Source organism: Lutra lutra, chromosome 6 (genome assembly GCF_902655055.1).
Source record: "Lutra lutra chromosome 6, mLutLut1.2, whole genome shotgun sequence".
Taxonomy (NCBI): Eukaryota; Metazoa; Chordata; class Mammalia; order Carnivora; family Mustelidae; genus Lutra; species Lutra lutra.
The window spans coordinates 35,688,705-35,702,975 of record NC_062283.1 but is presented as its reverse complement, the minus strand read 5'-3'; the positions used below and the strand labels follow the sequence as shown (position 1 = coordinate 35,702,975).

Here is a 14,271-nt window from a genome sequence, read left to right as displayed (position 1 = left end):
CCAGAGGACGTTTCAATTATTTCTACAAAACTGTGTTAGAAATATTCCACCACCACCAGCCCCTCTCAATTTTTGTTTTTTTCCCCCAGAAACTTAAACAGATAAAGATTTCAGACTGTTTTCAGGGAGATCCAGGGCTGCTTAACAAAAAACAGACTCCAGGTTCATCTGATATAACATCACCATTGCTTCTGAGAGCCACTGAAGAAGAAAAAGGCTCTGGTGGTATTGCTTAGCGGTTCAAATGGCATTTCTCCCATCTAAATTTCTCCAGTGTCTATAGGACACTCTTTTGTTTGTTTAGTTGAGTATTTTATTTCCAAATAATCCTCTTCAGTCAGCTAAAGAACTTCCTGATCAACCATTTTCTTCCCTCCCAAGCTTTATTGAAGTGTAATTGACAAATAAAAGTTGTATGTGTTTATGATGTACATGGCATGATGTTCTGGTGTATGCATACACTGTGAAATGATTACTGCAACCAAGATGATTGACATATAGCCACCTCACACAGTTATCATTTCTCGAGTACAAGGAGAACATTTAAAGATCTACTCTATTAGCAAATTTCAAGTATACTATGTAGTGTTATTCACTATAGCCACCATGCTGTGCCTTAGCTCTCCAAAGCTCATGCATCCTACCTAACAACTGCAACACCATAGCTTTAACCAACATCTCTCCATTTCCCCTCACCCCTGCCCACGGCCACCACCATTCTACTTTTTGTCTCCATGAGTTCAACTTTTTTTAGATCCCATACCTAAGTGAGATCATGTAGTATTTCTCTTTCTGTTCTTGGCTTATTTCACTTACCATAATGTCCTCCAAATTTGAGTTTAATCCATGTTGTTGCACATAACAGGATTTTCTTGTTTTTTAAGGCTGAACCATATATATATTATCTGTTCATGAACACTTAGGTCAGATCAACCACTTTCTTTTAGAAGAAACATATATCTAAGTTGGGGGTGAAAAGGATCTCATTCTGATGTCCTCAGAAGGTCTGCCCCCCTGAGCCATCTGCAGGACTCTGTGCTATAATTTTATTTTATTCTCCACTTTCAAAGCCACAGTAGTTATTGCTGCTTCCCCCTATTTGAGGCTGGCTAAGAAGACCCATGGCTGCTTTCATAGATACACATGTACTAGATATCTATACATGCAGTTCTTTTGTTTCTTTCTCTTTTTTTAATTTAATTTTTTTCAGTGTTCCAAAATTCATTGTTTAAGCACCACATCCAGTGCTCCATGCAATAATTACCCTCCTTAATACCCCCAACCAGGCTCACCCAACCCCCCACTCCTCTCCCCTCCAAAACCCTTAGTTTGTTTCTCAGAGTCCATAGTCTCTCATAGCTTTTTCCCCCCTCCAATTTCCCCCAACTCACTTCTCCTTTTTTGTTTCTTTCTAACGGTCCCGTTGCCAAAGCTCTGCCTCATTTTGCAAATCATCTCTGCTGGAGACACTCTACGTATCCAATTCCTACCAACTCCTTCTTGGTAACAAGTCTTCTTCCTTCCTCACTGTGGTCTTTGGGCATGCTCTCTTGAGCTTTATTCTCTTCTCTTTCACCACAGACTTCAAGTTTTTCTATTCTTTTCTTTTCTTTTCTTTTCTTTCTTCCTTTCTTTTTCTTTCTTTCTTTCTTTTCTTTTTATTCTTTTTCTTTTCAGACATAATGCCTATATCAAAGTCTATCTAACTTTCCAAAGTTGATTATATTCTATCAGCTGTGCATCCTACTTTCAGTATTCATGGTAGAAAACTAAGTGGTGGGTAGGTGAACAAGGCTGAGTGAGAAAGAGGGGAATGGTTTCCTGAAAAGTGTCCTCACTCTCAACCTGAGAGATCTGGGGGGCCTCACTACAAAGTTGGATTCACAGATTAGAGTCTGAGAGTGAAAAAGCAGAAAAGCATAGAACCTTCCCATTCCCTCATTTTTTTTCAGAGAGGCAGCGATGGTGGCAAAGGCTGTCTGATCACCAGTTCAGGAAGAACCTGTTGATGGGACATCACTGGCTACCCACCATATCTGTAGGCTGGACATGATGGGTACAACAAGACTTCCTCAATAACAGCACCAAGTGAGTCAGCCCATCATCACTTAATTGCAGTATTTTTGGTTTTGTCCTCTAATTGAATAGACCAACTTGTCACCTCTGAAATCTTACTATTGTCTTTTATAATAAAGTAAGAATTAAAAAAAAAAAAAAACTGAAGTACCAGTCTCAAAAGAGTCAGAAGAATGTATCATATAAGTACCTCTCCAGGTCACAGATTTCCAAAGAACACAGTTTTCTCTCTGACCTCTCTCTCTCTCAAACTCAAAAGTAGGCAAATAAAGTTCACTGGCATATCATCCACCTTTCAGTATTATCTGGGCAAATCTTTGCTCCCACTGAATTACCCTCCTCTTCTGCCTGGTGTCTTAGAGGTATTAAGGTTAAAAAATCAGTGTGTTAGCGATAGCTATTTTAGTGTCAGCTCTCTCAGATCCTGCTGCTAATCACAAGCTTTAACTTGATTAGTCAGAATATAGACTACTCCAGGTTGTTGTCTGAACCCTAAGATACTGAAAAGTCAACAGTTCCTTGGTTCTGAGTGACACTAAAATCTGTTATTAAAGTATTCATCGTTTCCTATGAAACCAAATGATCCTGTAATGTTGAATAGAACACAGAAGATATGTCCACTGTGCTTCTTATTACTTGTCCTAGAAAAGATGAGGTTTCCTACACTGATTCCATCATAAATCAAGAGAAACTTGAAAGCTGCCGGAAAGAAGCAAAATTCCTATTAAGACAGTTGTCTGTCCCATCCCAAGGTTTAAAAGTGGAATTTGAGTTCCACATGTGTTAGAAAAGATGTCCTGACTTCATAGAAAATGCCATGAAAATTAAGACTACTCTCAGAATTACATAAAAGCTGCCTCATAAAAAGAACTTAATCTTATGATTTAAAAGCATTTGTTAGGATTCTTGAATCTCCTTCTAATAGGCTAAAACTCCTTTTATGAACTTTTTTTCTGAATAGGATAAGTTTTTCTAAAATTCCCAAAATGAAAATTTCAAGGATCTGCCGAAAGTCCCACCATTTTGTTTCATTGATTGATCTGGTGTCAGGTGGTCACTGATACTAGTTTTTCAGTCTTCCGTAGGATCTGTGGGTCCTGCATCTCCAGCCATGCAAACTGAATTGTGGAGGATTTTTAATTAATAGGCAACAATGTGATGTCCTATTCAACATCATCAGAGCCAGCCCAAGAAAACTTACTCTATCTCCTGGAGGTCCCATTGGTCCTGGTGGGCCAGGTAATCCTGGGGTTCCCTACATAAAAGGAAACAAACAAGTGAAATGCTGTAAATTAGTTCCTATTTGGGAAAAGACACTTTTATTTTTCAAAATGCTTGAAAAAAATTTCATGGGGTGGTGGTGCCTGGGTCACTCAGTTGGTTAAGTGTCTACCTTCAACTTGGATCATGATCTCAGAGTCCTGGGATGGAGAGCCCTGCATCAGGCTCCCTGCTCAGTGGGGAGTCTGCTGCTCCCTCTTCCTCAGCCCTCCTCCTGTTCTCTCTCTCAAATAAATAGATAAAATCTTAAAAAAAAAAATTTCAGGGGCTTCAAAAAGCAACAGAAAACCAGAACTAAGCACAGTGCCAGCCATATAATAAATGATTGTCAAGAAGACAACACCTGATTTGAGAGGTAGGGTGAGGGGCTTGTGGGGGATAGGGAAGAAAAAAATTAAACAAGATGGGATGCAGAGGGAGACAAATCATAAGAGACTCTTAATCTCACAAAACAAACTGAGGGTTGCTGGGAGATGGGAAGGTTAGGGTTAGGGGGGGTTGGGTTATGGACATTGGGGAGGGTATGTGCTATGATAAGGGCTGTGAAATGTGTAAGCCTCACAATTCACAGACCTGTACCCCTGAGGCAAATAATACATTATATATTAATAAAAATAATTTAAAAAAAAAGAAGAAGCTGACACTTGAATTGAACAGCACAAACTTGATAACAAAGACCAGGGGCTGAAATGGAAATTGTGGGAAGCCCACAATCTGTCTTCAACTCTGCTGCTTCCCCTGAGTTCACCTTTTGGGGCACTACAAGGGCAACTTTCCAAACAGCACCTGACAAGTGAAAGAAAAGGCAACTTGAAGAACAACTCACTGTTCGGCCTGGAAGTCCTGGCTCTCCAGCATCACCTTTCATCCCCTGGCGCCCCTAGAGAAACAGTGGGAAAACAGTCCTCAGGCATTTTACAGAGATGAAGTGAAAGGGGAAGACATAAGTCACTTCCGAAATCTCCATCATTTCATAAATCCAATATAAACACATTTCAGAAGGTAGAGTGAATAAATCATTTTGGGGATTGATGCTCACTTTTTTAAACTACAAATGTTGTGTTCTGATTTCCACTTGTTATAGGATAATTTAATATAATTATAGGATGATATACTTATTACTTTAAAAGGACGTAGTTTAACGTAAGGGATTTTCACATAAATAAAATTTGAAGGGAAAAAACTACCTTTTAATTTAATATATTTAATTAAGTGCTCATTTTAATAGGAAGATAATCAATGAAAATTATATTGTAACATAATTTGGATCTTTATAACTACATGATAGAAGACATTTGCTAAAAGTCCAAGTTGAATTAATTTAAGCTAGTTAATTTAATAATAGTAGTAAGACAGGTAAAAAGCCCCAAAACTCCCTTTTGAACAGAAGAAGCTAAAAGTAGATGTAGTCAACAATTTTGAGGGAGAAAGCCCTATCCGTCCACATCTCATTTCTAGCTATATCTGATATTGATTATTTTTCCTCTAAGTGCCAAAAAAAAATTATCTGGTAAGGCATCTTAACAGATAATAAACTTTATTTTATTTTATAATAAATATAAAATATTTATAAATAAATATAAAATATTTATTTTATTTTTATTTTTAAACTGTACAGTTATCATAATTCTTCTACTGCATTTTTTTGTTTAGGACATAGAAAAATGGTATTAGTTAAATAAAATATGAGTCTTAAAGGGTAAAAACCTTTTATAACTTCAGATTCGCATTTGGAACAAAAGGTCAACATTTTATCTAAAAGTTTTTGTTTTGTTTTTTTAAGGAAGTAATGACCTAGATAAATGATGCAACCTTGCCTTGAGGTCATCAATATTAGCCTCCTGCTGCAAAGGCTGAAAGTAATTTCAAAGCTTTCAGGATGCTAAAGAACCTATGCATCACCTATTACTTTTTAAAGGTCAAATTAGTGGCAATAATTTTATCTACACATTTATCTATTATTACACACACAATTTACATATCTGAAATTATAGTCATAAGAAGTTATCTCAATGACTAACCTTATTGAGTTATCAGAAAACATCTGAGTTTGGCAAAATACAGTAAAAAATATTCCACTTCAACTTAATCCACAATCCTCATTGAAATACAGAAAGCCCTTGTGCTTACTTGTTCTCCCGGAATAGAGAGTCCGTTGGGTCCCTGGGGACCTGGAGGACCCTGGGGGCCTGGAGGACCTGTGTCTCCACGAGGGCCAGGGGGCCCCTAAAACACATAAGACAGAAACAACCACAAAGTCATGTAATGACCTTCCAGAGCTAACATCCAATCAGAAGACTATCGTCATAACTCTTAAGACATTAATCATATAACGCTAGCAAACATTTTAGAAATCTACAGACCTATAAAAGCATTTATTAATACCATTCTTTTCTTCCCTTTACTACTCATTAAAGATCAGCTGAAAAATGCAATAACATTTTTCATCCCAAGAGCACTTAATTTTCCAAAAGTCCCATTAGAAGTAGATTTTTTAAAAGAAGTCACACTGAATATGATATATTCATACATTTATATTCATGAATTCATATGAGATCGAAGCTTGAATTTCAGTGGAATTGACTTAGTTTTAGCTAGTCCTGATTTCTCTTAAACTTGGGCTTATTTCTGGGACTAATGTATACATGAATCAAGCAAGGAAACACAGAAATCCACAAAGAAGATGCTTATCACGTTCGCCTCACACAAAGAAGATGCTTTATGCTGGAGCCTCTTTGCAACATGTCCAAGTGGAAAACATGTGAACTTGGAGTCGGGACCCTGGGTTAGCATCCCAGTCTCACCCTTTCCTAACTGGGTTAGATTATAATTAGTAATATTATGACAAAAACTTATGACAATTTTTGACAAATTATGACAAAAATTAAAAATATTATGACATTATCTTCATAATAGATTGCCCTAATAAGCTTGCATTGGACCTGGTAGAAAGGGCCCAGTGACCCTCAGTGAATGCATATGTGGCCCCTCAGCTCTTCTCTGAGACAGGTGAAATAAAGAGCAGCACAACTGCTCCCAACCCTCTCCAGCTTCCCAGAAGTATTCTGCTTCCTGTGTGTCTTCCCACTGATGACTGGGTGACCAGCTCTGTGTCTCCATGTTGCAGCAGAACCCTTAGGTTCGTGGGCAGATTTCCCATGTGAAATTCTTATAGCAGTGAGATGCCTTTAACAATTCTTTCTCTGGCTAGTCTAATCCATCATCTTGACAACCAGAGATGAGGCACAAATATCTATATTGCCTAAAGCACACTAACTTGCTCAAGGTCACATATCCCCTTAGTGGAAATTTGAACAATCAGACTTCAACATCTATGTGAAAATTTTAATGTGCTCTGAAATATACTTACAACTGCCCCACTGATTCCTCTTTCACCTCTGGGACCTTTAGCACCGGGTCCTCCCTAAAATACATAGTGAGAACACCTTTTAGGGTGAAAATAACGACAGCAGGGAGAAGTTGATATACAGAAATTACTTCCAGCAGCAGGGTGTTCTCTAGGCAATCAATACTACCAATATTACCAACAATACTGCCAATACAATCAACAGCTATCTTCTAAATACTGAAGTGAATAATACATGTCATATAAATATGTGGGGAAAGAGAATTTCAACACCTCGTACATTTTAAGTGTCCCACTTTTACATTCTGAACTTTTCTTAATCATTAGCAAGTTTTGAAGTTTATTTGAAAATTTCAAGTTTAATGGAAAAAAATAAGCATTACTTAAATACAGTGAGGAGAAAATTCTGTTTTGGAATTATATGTATGCATTCTTCAGAGAAATTAATATGCAAAAAGAAGAGTATCTTGAAACTCTCAGAATCTCAGAACGTGTATTTTCGTAAATGAAATTCAGAATTCACAGAACAAAGAGGAAATAAATATGATCGTAACATCTGATAATGTTATCTTATAATTAGAGGACCAAAAAAAACCTTTATTTTTCAAATACATCTAAGTCACACCCAGATATAATTTTGTGATTACAAATATAAATCAGGTAATTTACTGTTAATAAATAAATAAATAAATAAAAGGTGATAATTCCAGTGACATTTGATTCTATATGTGAGAAGCTGGTTTTTAATTAACCTAAAATCAATTCACATTATTTAATATGACCCAAGTGTGGTAAAATTTGGTGTTCCGAGAATCTCAGAGTTTTTCCTACATTAATCAACCATTTTCTAAAAGAGGCCGATAGACCTTAGAGGTATCCCTTCCATTCCACAAAACCATGCCAGGTTAGATCAAGAGGTTCCACACTGATTAGTGAAAACTATCACTGCAATCTTCAATGTTGTGCCTTGCACTTTCTTGGTCTCCCCTCACCCATGAATAGACCTAGTTATAGACTTCTTACTCAAGTTATTCTAAACCCCTCTATTTAGAGTTTATAATACCATCACATACATAAATTACCCTCCTTGCATGTTATTCTCATTATATGCCTACTACATAAAGTATACATATCCTAATTGTTCTAAACAAGTTGTTCTGGGTCAGTTTCTCAACCTGACTCCATAACATACATACAAGAAGCTTTTAGGAGACAGAAGAAATTTTCAAAATCATGATTATAGATGAAAACCCAAATTCACAAATTTAAGAGCAAAGCTCTTGAATACTAGCCACTATCATTCATTCCTGCATGACTGGAGAAATGTATGCAAATGTGTTCAAATTTTCTTCTTGATTTATTCCATTTCCCATCCCAAAACATACCATAAAAAGTCATCTGCAGTTTAGCTTGCTCTGTCCTAGAAAATACAGATGGCTAGAAGCATTTTATCCACTCTATATTGGCAAAAAGATGATCACTCCAAAGATTTAGAGGAAAAGCTAGGACTGTTGCAGTTCCCTTACCGCAGGCCCGGGTGGACCTGGAGGTCCAATGCTGTCCTGTGTACATGTGCAAGCATTTGGAAGAGCAGGGCACTTTGCTTCATCTCTCTGAAATTTTGAAAAGCACATTTGCCTATGAATTGAGCAAAACGACTTCCAATCCTTCCCCTCCCACTTATATACACAAGGAAATCTGTTCCTCAAATTGAAGAAATAATTTGTATTTAGCATGACAAACAGTCTTATGTTGAATCCTGCTTTGGTCCTTTACATCTTTATTTTGTTTCACTTCAGGAAACCTTACATGACAAGTGTTTACAAAACCACCATGGGGACCACTGGTAATTTAATATAATTTTTCCCTAATCCAGTGTTAGAGAAATGCTGAGTAGCTCAGCGAGCAATACCATTTCATTTGGGGTAAAATTTAAAGTCCTTTCCAAGGCCTACAAAGCCTTACATGTTCTGCAAACCAGTACCACCTTGCCCATCTCACTGCCAACCACTGCCCCTCCAATCACATAGCTCCAGCCCCACTGTTCTTACTTAATATTTCTCAGATATTCAGGGCACTTTGTGGCCATAGGGCCTTTGCATGTACAGTCTCCTCCAACTGGAATGCTGTTTCTCCCTTATCTACATTGTCCACCCCCTCGCTTCATCAGGTCTCTGATTAAACCTCACCTTATCACTAGGGGCTGATGGTACTCACCCGGCTCTCTATCCCTTCACCTGGATTTCCTTTGTATCGTAGGACTTTCTACTTTGTAATGTAGTGTACATCTACTTGTTAATTCTTTCTCTCCCCCTCCTTTCCACCTGAATATTCATTTTTCACTGATGTAACCCAAACACATAGAATTCTGCCTGGCTTAAAATAAATAGACATTCAATAATTATTTGATGAATAAATAACACACGGGGATGTATGCAGCTCACTGCTTGCCAAAAGAGTCCAATCCATCATTACGTTCAACTTTGTAACTATCACCACTGACGCAGTTACAATGAAGGAAAACCATCATCTCACAAAGTAATATAGTTATGTCTGCCATAAGCCTTAGATATCCAGAGATGATGGTTCATTCTGTAAAATGCTGATATTTTACAAGCAATAGGAGGGTTTTGTAATAAGTAGATTTATCAAGCACGCTGACTCAGCAGGACTTTTCTAACTATACATAACCACGCTGGCTGGGAGGGAGAATTTCCAGATGTGCTTTTGTCGTATTCCTGGCTTTGGAATGAGGGGTCCTTGGCCTGAGCTGTGGTAGTGGGTGAGCATGCACATAATGCCTGTCCCTTAGCTCCATGCTGGAGACTCAGCTGCTGAGTGCTACTTTCTCTTCCGGACCATCTGCATCCACATCCCTTATTCCAGGAGGACTCTTAAGGCCACAACACAATTCCATTCCATTTTACTTACCCTAGAGGGAATATCACAGCATCTGTCTCTACTGGTCCACACCGGACTGCAGACAATATCAAAATTCTGGATTTGGAACTGCAAACAACCAATAGCAACATCAGCTAAAGATGCACGAAAAAACATTTTATATTAACTTTTCCACATTGTAACCTTTGTCAATTTCTCACAGAGACTCTCTCAAGGGTGCAAACCCTTGAGAGCAACGTGATCCTTACTTCATAAGGAAAGAACATAGAAACCTATGCCTAAGAGAAAGAGATGGTAAGGCAAAATGCGTATGTGAAATTCCCATTTCTGATTCACTTCCTTAGGTAAAATAAAATGCTTGATTGTGTTTTGTCTTTTTAAAGAGAACATTAATTTCTTTATTTAAAAATTAAAATTTTATTTAATTAAGAATTTGAAGACTTTACACATTTAAATCAACTTGTACACCCTTGTAGAAAAATTACATTTAAAAAATTCTTCATTTATTCTAAAACTGATGCTTTTCTTTTCATAACTTCCTACCTAGGAGCTGACTGGCTGACTAGGAACTTTTATGATAACCCTCAGCTTAACTATTTCAATATAGTATATGCTTTCTATATTCACACATTTTAAAAATAAAGCTCTTTTGGTGAAAAGGAAGACTGCTTGGATATAGCCATCCTTTTATAAACCTGTTGTAATTATTTTATGTGAAGAACAAATCCAAAACTCAGTAAAAAGTCTGTGTGTAAGCTTGTTGAATTATTGCTGTACACCTAAAAGTAATGTAACATTATGTGTCACCTGTACTTCAATAAAGCAAAATAAAAAGGTACATTCTAAGTGCTTGATAAATCTTAGTAATCATCATTATCATTGCTATTAATTTAGAGGATTAAACATACTAATTATTCTATTAATCTCTAAAAATTTTTTAAATTTAATTAAATTATAAGTCAAGATGTTAATCACAACACATTAAGTTTGCACTAATTACTTCTACATTGTGGAATAAAAACTTGTGAATCTAGGAGGAGGAAATCCTGTCCACGGAAGAAAGCAAATGCAATTAAAAAATAATAATAAAAGTCAAAGATGTTAACCTTGCTTTTAGAACAATATTATTATTGACTGACATTTAATTTGAACTTAATTAATTAACCTGAGACAGTGAAAACTCTAAATTTAAAATTGTATTAGTAGAGAGCACTGTAAATACAGCTGGCATACTCCCGCCTCAAACTTGAGCCAGTTTAAATTGGGAGTAATGCGGTCCGTCAGCTGGCCGCCCCCTACCCCGCTCTTCCTTCCGAGACAGATGATGACTCCTCTGTGAGAGAGGGTAGGCTCTAGGACAGTGACAGTCTGTGTCTGTGTCACTAAGCTATAAATGCTTCATTTCTTGATTGCAAAAACTTGTGCTAACAATAGCTATCTTTGAAGAACAAAAAACGAGTTATTTTAGATTTCACTGGTTATCCTGACAACTATTTGTGTTGTACTCTCCGACTTGATCCTGTTCCAAGATGACTACATGATGCTCCCTGGTGCCTTGACATCTTACTTCCTTTCTATCAGTCAAGCACATTACTGTGTTCTGTCAATACCTATTTCCTCAATGTAACTTTTTCAATATTTCAATCTAAGACATTTGACAATTTAAAACTCCCCAAGGGAGCACCTGGGTGGCTCAGTCAGTTAAGCGTCTGCCTTTGGCTCAGGTTATGATCCCAGGTTCCTAGGATCCAGCCCTGCATCGGGGATCCTTGCTCAGTGGGGAGTCCGCTTCTCCCTCTGCCCTTCCCCTCTGCTCATGCTCTCTCTGTCTCTGTCTCTCTCTCTCTCTCAAATAATAAATAAAATCCTAAAAATAAATAAATAAATAAATAAAACTCACTGGGAAAAAAAAAATTCACTGATTATTTTTAAAATGTGATCTCAATCTTAGCACAAGTTACCAAGAAAAAAAAAATGTGTTACTTACTGTGGCTGATTTCCTCTCCCCTTTAAGAAGTTTTCCAAGAATTTCATAACCATCGGTTGTGATATTTCCAGCTTCCTTGATATCTTTTTCTATGATTTCATAGCAGTCGATGTAAACCTTAACACTTTTTGAGGTCACTACGATATGAACCTAAAAAGATCATTTGTTTCTATTACAAAGTTTCTACCCCAAAAAACCTGGTTGACTCCTGCATTTTTCAGATCACAAGTGAAAAAATATGTTCTTTAAATTACTCTTAATCCAAATCAAGTCTTGGACTAAAAATCCAACAACCAGGTTGCAATGTCAATGTCATTTATTAACATCAAATTGAATGAGCCCTCATCCACACATATGGCATAATTTCCTAGTTTACCATATGTACCACTACTGAGATGACCAGAGATGAGTAGTAGATGAAATTATTCCATTAACTATAAAGAACTATTCAAATACAAATTAGAAATTATTAACATATTATTATACTCAATAGAAAGGAGCCTCAAATGTCTTCCACTGATTTTGATGAATTTAATCTCAGTCAAAAAGAACTTGTACACCATATAGATACCAAAATAGTAAAGAATTAGCACATGTCTTCTACAGAGATTCAATTCTGAAAATCAACACATACAAGATTCAATTTCCTTATAAGGAAAGAATCTTATGTTGATTTATTTCTTATCTGATATTAAAGACACTCAGAATTTGAAATCTATTAGTGCAGATAATTAACAAAACATTTGTATTTTAAAATGTAAAAAATTATTGCAGGTAATCTTTGAGTTTATAGTTATGCTCATAGTTTCCACTTATCACACCACAAATACTCAAGTAAGTACTTGATTACTTTGAAAAGTTTGGCTCCAAGTTAAAAGGAACAGAAATTCTCTTAAGTGCTTTGAGTCAATAAGCATTAGGATAATCTCTGGAGATGTCTTTAAACAGTGAATATTTTTCCCCATATAGAATCATCAGCTTAGTGCATCAATTAGTTTTAAGTTTGAATTTCATATTGATTGCTTTTATATAAAAGTATTACATAGCCTGCTAAAAATAAATTTCATCTAATATTGAATTCAAGAAGAACATTGTATATGCACACTCAAGATATTTATTATCTAATAAGAACTAAAACTTGGGATGCCTGGGTAGTTTAGTCAGTTAAGCATTCAACTCTTGATCTCAGCTCAAGTCTTGATCTCAGGGTCTTGAGTTCAAACCCTGTACTGGGCTCTACACCCAGCTTAAAAAAATTAAAAAAAGAATTTATTTGTTGGGTTGTATGAATAATCTCAGAGCCAGAAATTCATAACATATTAAAAAAATCATAGTACCCCAAAAAATTATTTTGAAATCAAAATTTTAAATTTGTAACAAAATTATTCCAATTGTCAGGCAATACCAACCATTAAGAAATTGATTTTAAAAACATATTTTGCTACAATCTCTTCAATATGTTTCAATATATTTTAAACACATGCATAATAACATCTCACAGTGGGCTCTTCATCTGTAGACTATTCAAGGACTATTTCCTAGCTGTGAAATATTTTTTGGTCACAGAAAAGTAGAAAATAATAGGAACACTCTTATCAACTCATCTCCCTTCCCAAACTCAGCCATTCCCTAAATCTTTATTTTTTTATCTATTCCATTTTTTCTTCTTACCATAAACTTTTCACTTGGAACAGAGACCAAAAACTTGTCAAGAGAATCCTTAAGGAGCCATAGCTGTTTGCCATTCCTTATTTAAGCTCTTTTAGGCTATTCATCATCTCTCCCAAGAGCCCTCTACATGTCATTTTCATTAATTTCCTGGTACCAGAGCACCACCCATTCTCATCCAAAAGACTGAAGAACTTTAGTTTCCAAATTAGACAGAAAATGAAAGAAAAGTGAACCTTTGGATCAGTAAAGAATGTAAACAGTGACTGAACTTGGCACTTGAATTGAGATAAGTGAGAATACGTTAAAAAAATGGGGTGGAGAAATGGAGGGAAAAAAAGAACATGGTGAAAGTAGAGAAGAAACTAAAAAAAGAAAGATCTGATGAAAAAAGAAGATAGATATTTGAATAGAAAAGAGAGCTTGTCAGAAGGAAAAAGAAGAGGCATTACATAAAACCTAAGAACACAAATACCTCTCTATAAAGGCAAAGAAGGAAATGTCAAAAAAAATTAGCTTGATTTATAATTAAGGACTGTCACTATAGACCTCCGCAAAATACTGCCTTTTTTTATCCTAAGTAAAATGAAATATTTGAAGAAAGTTAGAAATTTAAAAATAATAATTTTTAAGTTGTTATCAGTTGTTCATAGAAGACTACATTTCTAATAAGTTCAGTCATATGGAAGGAAAAATAAAATAGTTCTTTTTAGCAAGTACTCAAAAGTAAGTTTAATAGGTGTATTAATGAGCCAAAAAAGTTCATAAGAATTTAGCCAAATTCAACATCTACTATCAGATAAGGAGCAGTTAAAGCTAATAATATTTGTCAAACTAGAATTTGCTTTTCTGGTGAGGCATTTATTTTACTGTACTTCATCACGGAAATCTGAAAACTGTTAAGCAGATATGACATTATACTCGGAAATCTTTGTTTTTCCTTCATTGTTTTGGTTTTTCTTTTTTTTTTTCCTCACTAATGTGCACATTG

The 14,271-nt window shown here is 35.9% G+C and overlaps 1 protein-coding gene across 2 annotated transcripts in view; it reads right to left on the bottom strand.

Annotated features, from left to right (window-relative positions):
* Positions 1 to 14,271, bottom strand: part of COL12A1 (collagen type XII alpha 1 chain) — a 119,238-nt gene that overhangs the window by 12,397 nt on the left and 92,570 nt on the right. For both annotated transcript variants that reach the window (XM_047733615.1, XM_047733616.1), the window contains exons 52-58: positions 11,613 to 11,762; positions 9,656 to 9,733; positions 8,251 to 8,337; positions 6,728 to 6,781; positions 5,488 to 5,583; positions 4,184 to 4,237; positions 3,278 to 3,331 (exon numbers count right to left, since the gene is read on the bottom strand). In XM_047733615.1, the coding sequence (XP_047589571.1) occupies positions 3,278 to 3,331; positions 4,184 to 4,237; positions 5,488 to 5,583; positions 6,728 to 6,781; positions 8,251 to 8,337; positions 9,656 to 9,733; positions 11,613 to 11,762 (573 nt within the window). The remainder of the gene's footprint in view (positions 1 to 3,277; positions 3,332 to 4,183; positions 4,238 to 5,487; positions 5,584 to 6,727; positions 6,782 to 8,250; positions 8,338 to 9,655; positions 9,734 to 11,612; positions 11,763 to 14,271) is intronic.